This window comes from Cebus imitator, unplaced genomic scaffold, assembly GCF_001604975.1.
Source record: "Cebus imitator isolate Cc_AM_T3 unplaced genomic scaffold, Cebus_imitator-1.0 Scaffold33, whole genome shotgun sequence".
NCBI classification, from domain to species: Eukaryota; Metazoa; Chordata; class Mammalia; order Primates; family Cebidae; genus Cebus; species Cebus imitator.
In genome coordinates, this window is record NW_016107348.1 from 4,585,759 (window position 1) to 4,593,944 (window position 8,186).

Genomic DNA, 8,186 nt, shown 5'->3' on the forward strand with positions numbered 1-8,186 from the left:
TAGTAGAGACGGGGTTTCACCATGTTGACCAGGATGGTCTCGATCTCTTGACCTTGTGATCCACCCGCCTCGGCCTCCCACAGTGCTGGGATTACAGGCTTGAGCCACCGCGCCCGGCAAGTCGAATTTTTTTTAGCTCCAGGTTGAGAGTTTCTGTTCTGCTGTGAGAGGCACGAAATGATCTTTTAGCACCTGATGGCCCCTTCGTGACTGTGGCTGTCTTAGGTTATCCCTCCTCTGAGGAATCTTATCAGTCTTTGGCTAACCAGCCATCTGCCTGGGGCCAACCAGGGTGACAGTTTGAAGGTTAGAAGGCTGTGGGGGCTGACCTGCAGAGCACTGTGGGTCCAGGAGCAGAGCTATTACACACCTTTAAGTGGTTTTTCCTGTTGAGTTGTCTGTTTGGGAAAGGTGGTATTACTAAGGCTTTCTGGGCTCTTAATATAATACTTGCTTTGTTTAAGCTTTTTTTATCCAAACATTCGCTAACAGTTGGGTTTAGCTAATGAACATCCTTATATAAGCCCATAGAAAACACCACTATTATACACGTTATTTTGAGATAGTTCTGTTTTTTCTTGCGGTACAGGCCGGTACTTAGTTAATGCCATGAATTGACTGGTGATTTGCTTGGCTACTACAGCTCGTATAGTTGACAGAATACTCCTAGTTAAGAGAGGGGTAAGAGGCAAGGAAGCATTAGGCATTTTCCTAATATGATTCCTACTCCCCCTGTTAGGGCTTTAAAACCTCTAAACCATAAAAATCATTTTCCAAAGAGGGAGTCTGGTGACTACCCTTTCCAGGTTTGTACTGGAACGTGAGTTAGTTTACGCATTCTGGCGGTAATTTTTATGACTGCTGTTTGTTATTATTAATTTCTAGATAGCAGTTTGATAAGTTAAACTCCTTATGTACTTCTCCTTTTTGGGCTGAAAGATGATTTAATGCTAGTCTGTTCTGGCAAATGGCATTTTTATCTTTGTGGCCAGTATGGCCAACAAATTTAAAGCTTTGGATGTTTCATTGGTTATGATTTTTAGAACCACCTGCAGCCTGATGATGCGGTTTATCATATAGATGGGGGTGTGTTATTCCCATGACCCATTTTGCACCCAAGTAGCTGGGCCATAATAATTGTTTTTTTCTGGGGACTAGTCTGTGTATCTCCAGTTTCCTATTTGTACATTTATTATAATCATACCAGCTTATAGCATTACTAATCCAAACAGGGATTTGAGTAAGCACAGTTTGCTTTTTTGAGGGTTATACGTTTTGCAGTTATGCCATATGCATGCAGTTAGGACTTTTTTAACAAGGGTGTTACAGCAAGTTGGGGCTACAACTATTTTCTTATTTTGAATAAATGTTTTTACTACCTGTTAGGTATCTAAGCATAAGGACACACTTTTGTGATGAGAAGCAGATACCTAAGTTAGGTTGTAAAGGGTTCCTTTTTCTGTTCTTTCATGGAGCTTAAACTATACCCCAGGTAACCTGGATGACTTGAATATCTACCTGCATCTTCAGTTATAAGTCTTACTAGAAATCAGTACATTAGTTCTTTGTCTTTATATGTCAGTTTCAAGAGCTTCATTAATCCAAACCTGCTTCCGATGAGTAAATCCATTCTCCTTGTAGGGAGGTGGGTTTAGGGTCTTAGCTATGTACGCTCACTAGCTAATTGAGTGTACATAGCTAAGACCCCAAACCCTGGACGTTGGTAGAGTCACCAAGATAATGTGTCCCTCCCTTCACTCTCATTGTTTTCTTGGACTATACCCTGATGCCTTTTCCAGGTCATTGTATTACTAGCTACCTTAATTTACTTCTATTTTCTTTATTTCTGTTATTTCTGTATGTTTGGAGGCAGAGATATGCTTCCATATCACCATTGCCAGTTTGCTGAAGAGAGGTGGAGCAACCCAACTTCTCTCTCTCAATCCCTAGGCCGGCCTGACATGACCAAGAATCGCTGTGTAGTGAGCAAGGAAACCTGATCACTGTACTGCAGGATCTCACTTTGTGGTACTATTGCTTTGCCATATGCCTTCTTGTACCAGACAGAGCTGAAAGGAACCTTAGAGATGAACTGGCTCACATTTCTTGTTTTATAGATAAGGAAACAGATTACTTGCATTGGGCAGTATATCTTTATGCTCTTCTAATAGTCTTTGTCTAAGGTTGGCTGTGTTGGCCTGCACTTATGACCTGTCAGTAACCTTCTTTTTAGCCCTAGTCTTATCTAACCAGTACAAAAATTTAACTGGCAAAGGCACTTTTCTTTCCCGTAGTTCTGACAACTTCTTTTTTTGTTATATACCATTGATACCCAGGTTCACATTAGAAATATAAGAGTTCATCATTGATGTCAGACCGTGTTTCTTTCTTTTTTTTTTTTTGAGACTGAGTCTTGCACTATTACCTGGGTTGGAGTGCAGTGGCGTGATCTTGGCTCACCGCAACCTTCACCTTGAGGGTTCAAGTGATTCTCTTGCCTTAGCCTCCTGAGTAGCTGGGATTACAGGCGCCTATCACCATGCCTGGCTAATTTTTTTGTAGTTTTAGTAAAGATGGGGTTTCACTATGTTGGTCAGGCAGGTCTTGAACTCCTGGCCTCAAGATCTGCCCATCTCAGCCTCCCAAAGTGCTGGGATTACAGGTGTGAGCCACCATACCCAGCCAGACCATATTTCCGGTTGGATTCTTTGTAGCCTGATTCATGTTATAGCCTGTTCATTTTGGGGTCAGATTTCATGGCAGCAAATTGGATCTGTTTTAGTAATGATCAGAGATGCTGGATTTGTCGTGTTTGGATCTTTATAACTCAATATCCCAAATTGTGGAGATAGGATTTCATGAAATAAAAATAAACCTCAACAGTACTTCTTTTTTTTTTTTGAGATGGAGTTTCACTCATGTTACCCAGGCTGGAGTGCAATGGCACGATCTCGGCTCACCGCAACCTCCGCCTCCTGGGTTCAGGCAATTCTCTGCCTCAGGCTCCTGAGTAGCTGGGATTACAGGCATGCACCACCATGCCCGGCTAATTTTTTGTATTTTTAGTAGAGACAGGGTTTCACCGTGTTGACCAGGATGGTCTCGATCTCTTGACCTCGTGATCCACCTGCCTCGGCCTCCCAAAGTGCTGGGATTACAGGCTTGAGCCACCGTGCCCAGCCAACAGTACTTCTTTAAATAACAATCATTATATACCCACAGTAAAACTATATTCCAGTAATTCCATTAAAATTTGCATGCTGAGTTGCAGACTTGCTGTTGGCAAGAGTGAAGCAAGTGGGTGAGTAAAACTGTTTGGATGGGAGCATTTTCAGATAGGAGTTTAGTTTTGATGAATGTGTCCATGCAGGAATTGGACTCTGAGGAGGCTTACAGTATCTCCTGATGGGACCTGTCACCCATGTCTGGGCAATAATGTTGACATTTGAGGCGGCAGGCAGGATGCCTGCTTCTAATGTATTTGAGTGAGTAGCTGAGGCAGCCAAGGGGAGGTTGAATGATTAATTCAGAAACGGGATTCTTAGTAAACTGGAGACTCTATTTGGGAACCAAAAACCTTAAAAAATAGTCTCTTCATTTCTGAACTGCGTATTTTCCCTGAAAAGTATGTATTTTTTCCCAGCAAAATTTTGTTGGGGGTTATGTTACTGAAGAATGAACAGAGATGACTAAGTGGAGGTGTTATGTAAAGGCATACTGTACTCAAAATCTGAAGACCTGCAGCAGACTTAAATTCTGACTCTTGTTATAACTTTTTAAAAGATTTTGTGCATGAATCAAGTTTTAATATACCGTATGATGGTGGATGAGGCTGTTCATTGTACCATTTGTTTGAATTTTCAGGCATGGTTTGCCAGTGTGAGAACTCTGTAACATTAACAAATTCAATGAAAAGTAAATATATATGTAAAAAAATACAAATAAAATTTGCATGCTAACAATAGAACTTTGATTTAAAAGTTTTATTCATGTTTATTTTAACCATAATACTAATTGCTATTCCTAAAATATGTTTTTCTTTCTCCTCCTCCTTCATGGAGTATTAAATGTTTTAATGTCATGGCAAACTCTTTTATTAGCTTAGGATTACTTTTTATGTATGTATTAAGAAAAAAATTAATAGCAAGTTATAAGTAAATGTTTCATATTTCAAAGAGGCAAGTGGCAGCAAATGTGAAATAAGCATAAGCAAAGTGCTTTCATTTAAGTGCTTAGAGAATTAGTCAAGGAGCACTTCCCAGAAGTGTGTTTTGAAGAAGCTTTTAAGAGAAGGTACAAATATTCACTGGTGAAGAGGATGGAGTCAGAAAAAAGGGAAGTAAACACATTATGCATTGGGAGCTGCATTAGAAGGGGGAATAGATGCCAACAAAAATTAAAACATCTGTTGCAGGATGGTTAAGGAGGCTTTCAGCTGGTGTGGAGAACGGATGTTGAGTCAGTCATTGGTAAAGTTATTGAGATGTCAGTTCAGCCTTGCTACCTATATTTTGCCGCATAATGTGCTAGATCCTAAGGGCAAAGCTAAAGAGAAGGGAGAGACAGTGCTTGACCTGTAGGAACGTCTGATCTTGCTGATGAGACAAGGCGACAGGAAGCTAAAGGAGGATCCTTGAAAGCCAGTAAGAGGAACTTGGATTTTATATGGTATGTGATGACAAGAGCCATTGGAGGTTCTCATGTATCATCTTGCCTCTATCATCTGCTCAGTAGGGAGAGGACTGAGCTGGGGAAGATCAAACTGAGCAGGTGGCTAGGTTTCAAAAATCAATTTTTATAGCAATATGTAATCAGCAGAAGAGCTTTTTCCCACACGAAACTATTTTGAATCACTTTAGAAAAAAATGAGCTGCCTAAAATCTTCTGTCCGCAATTGACAATTAATAGAAAATCACGGGTTTGCTTTTGCAAACAGCACTTAATGTCAGTAGATTCAGGCTGTTTTTCAATTTTACAGTACTTTTTTTTTTTTTTTTTTTTTTTACTGAAACCAATTTAGGCAGCTATTTCGTCCATGGGCTTTTGCAGTGGAAAGATGATGTGGGTAGAATAGAATAATGAGATTCCTTTTCCGCACCAAAATATTAGCAAGCTGCTAATGGTTCCATTTTGATACTGTCACTTTCAAAATAAAGGAGAGAGATCCAGTTGCTTATGGAAACATTTTGGAATATGTTTACAATAGTCCAACTTTGTAATAGTCGATATGGTAAACAATTCAAAGTTTACCTTTAGTGCATCAGTTTATCTCCATCTTGGCTCAGCCTAAGAGAGAAAGCTTCCAGATTTTTACTGCCTATCTAATAAGTCCCCAGGTAATTGGTTTCATGCTGCAGGAATGCAGACTTTATTTTTTCCCTTTCTTCTTGTTCTTCTTTTCATCTGCCTCCTTGCTACTTGCAAACCGTTCTGTGATTTCTACTGTTTCCACTGACCTTCCAGCGGGAAGCCTTCCAAGGTCGTCAGTTTCCTGGAATGACATTTGAGGCGTATTTAAGTGCCTTAGGATATTCCTGGGTTGATTTGGGTTTTGGCCCACATGCATTGGTGGTAAGTGTCTGAGAGGCACTACCAGAAAAACAAGAGGAGCCCTGAGGTGTGGAGGTAGGTTGGGTGGCAGTTGTCCACTCGTCATTTGAAAAGACTGTCCAGGAAAGGCATTGTTTAAGGGGTAGCTCTCTAAAGCCACCTGCACTTTTGTGTTCTGATTCTTTTTTGTTTGGAGAAGTATATCAGTGAAATAAGGTTTTATGCCTGTTATGGCGTTGATTTCATATGCGTTGTGCCTGTCAGCCAGTGCTCTCCTAGTTAAAATGGGCTGGAAAACATGAGATCCTGAGATACCACTAACAAAATTTTGGAGGAGAGAATGCCAAATCCCACCACTTATTGGACTCAAAATGACCTGCGGCCATAAGCTGGCCAGGCTCCGGAGAGCTTCACGGTTCCATGCTGAGACAGGAAAGTCCATCTCAGTATGATAGAGCTGAGAAAAATAAATACTAAGAGTGATGCCTGGATACGTAATCAGGAAATTGTACATTTTGCTGATGCAGCAGTGGTTAGCTTCATTACAAGGGGAGTTGTTGGCATACAGAATGATATGCCTGATGTTGTCATTATTGTATATGGCTGAGTCAAGATAACCATTCATTTCAAAGAGCATTGATTCTGGATGGATATAATTCCCGGTGCAACTGCTAGCATGGCCCTTTTGCACCAGGCTACCAGAAGAAGTTTTTAGTTCATAAAATGTGAGGTGTTTTGTTTGACGATATGTTGGCCCAAAAGGGAATCCAAAAATCTGACAAAATTCTGTGCAGGAAACTCTTGCTTCTTCACCTGTTCGAATATGGTAAGGACAGTTAGAGCAATCTAGAGAGAAGCTTAGCCAGTAATAAGGTTTTACTATTGTTCCACGATTTGCTAGATATTCCTCATATAAGGGCTCCATCGCTAGATTTACGGTCTTCTAGTTGCAAACCTAAACAAGGAAGAGAAATTATGTATAAACCCAGTGAAGGAAAAACTAAAGATGATGCATTAATTTATTAAACCATACTTCCTTTAAAGGAAGTAGCATAATAAAGATAGTGATATATGAATAGGTTAAAAAGTTCAGATTCATTATTCTTTATTGAGACTCCTAGAGCATGGGGATGAAACAAAAGAGAAAGGCATAATGCAGCTTTACCTGTTTCAGAGACTCCATGTCAGTAAAGCAAACGGGTTAACAATGCAAGTGCTAGAAACAGACTGTCTGGAGTTAAATTTGGGCTTGACCAGTTACCAGCTTAGTGGCCTTTGGCAAGTTATTTAACATCTGGGAGCCACAGCTTTCTTGTCTGTAAAATGAAGATATTACTTACCTCATAAGATTGTCTTGAGCATTGAATAATAGAATAAATATAAAATGCTTATTATGTGCTTGCCACATAGTAAGGACTCAGTAAATATTAGCTCTTGGTAGTAAAAGTACAAATCCTGGGGTTATCTAGATTATTTCTACTTATGAAAGTACAAAAAAAGGGTTTTGCATTTTGTTTATAATCTTTCTTCTCAGAATATGATAACATCTAATGTATTATGCAGAACTATTGAGAGTGCTTGCATTTAAAATCAACTCTTTCTTAAAATCACAGGCAATAATTTGGAGGTTTTTCTTTTCTTTTCTTTTTTTTTTTTTGAGACTGGAATCATGGGATCTCTTTTGCTTAATGGTAGAGACTTCTTGTAAAAGTGCTACTTGAGTATTCTTTGGGTTGTGGACACTCACTCATTGACATGTAAGAGTTTTATTTCCAGTGAGTGGGTCTTGTTAGAGGATTTTTGAAAAATTACTATTATGGAAAGCAAATATGGTTCTTTAGAATATTTCAAATCAGTAGTTTCTGGGATGTTAAACTCAGAAAGCTGAGATCTTGAAGTAATGAATTTTTCCTTTAAAAAATATTCCTTCAGTTGTCATTGTTCCTATAATGCCCTAGGAGCTACCTATTTTGTTTGTTTTTGAGACAGAATCTTGCTGTGTTGCTCAGATTGCAGTGCAGTGGCATGATCATGGCTCACTGCAGCCTCAACCTTCTGGGCCCAAGTCATCCTTGTGCCTCAGCCTCCCAAGTAGATGAGACCACAGGTATGCACCACTATGCCCAGATAATTTTTTTTATTTTTTAGGAGGGACAAGGTCTCGTTATGTTGCCCATGCAGGTCTCAAACTCCTGGCCTCAAGTGATCCTCCTACCGTCCAGTCTTTTTGCTTTATGTGTCTGTTACGTATAATATAAAGTCATGTTTTATACCCCGCTTTTTCACTTAATACCGTGCCATGAACATTTTCCCGTGTTATTAAAAATGCTTTAAAAAATACAATATTCGCTGGGCGCGGTGGCTCACGCTTGTAATCCCAGCACTTTGGGAGGCCGAGGCGGGTGGATCATGAGGTCAAGAGATCGAGACCATCCTGGTAAACATGGTGAAACCCCGTCTCTACTAAAAAACTACAAAAAATTAGCTGGGCATGGTGGCGTGTGCCTGTAATCCCAGCTACTCAGGAGACTGAGGCAGGAGAATTGCTTGAACCCAGGAGGTGGAGGTTGCGGTGAGTCGAGGTCGCGCCATTGCACTCCAGCCTGGGTAAGAAGAGCGAAACTCCGTCTCCAAAA

The 8,186-nt window shown here is 40.2% G+C and overlaps 2 protein-coding genes across 3 annotated transcripts in view; one reads left to right on the plus strand and one right to left on the minus strand.

Annotated features, from left to right (window-relative positions):
• RGL1 (ral guanine nucleotide dissociation stimulator like 1) overlaps positions 1 to 8,186 on the plus strand; it is a 288,449-nt gene that overhangs the window by 12,399 nt on the left and 267,864 nt on the right. The window lies entirely within an intron of this gene.
• APOBEC4 (apolipoprotein B mRNA editing enzyme catalytic polypeptide like 4) overlaps positions 3,974 to 8,186 on the minus strand; it is a 7,041-nt gene continuing 2,828 nt past the window's right edge. The window contains exon 2 of the mRNA XM_017524387.2: positions 3,974 to 6,505. Within this exon, the coding sequence (XP_017379876.1) occupies positions 5,369 to 6,475 (1,107 nt within the window). The 5' untranslated portion in view covers positions 6,476 to 6,505 and the 3' untranslated portion in view covers positions 3,974 to 5,368. The remainder of the gene's footprint in view (positions 6,506 to 8,186) is intronic.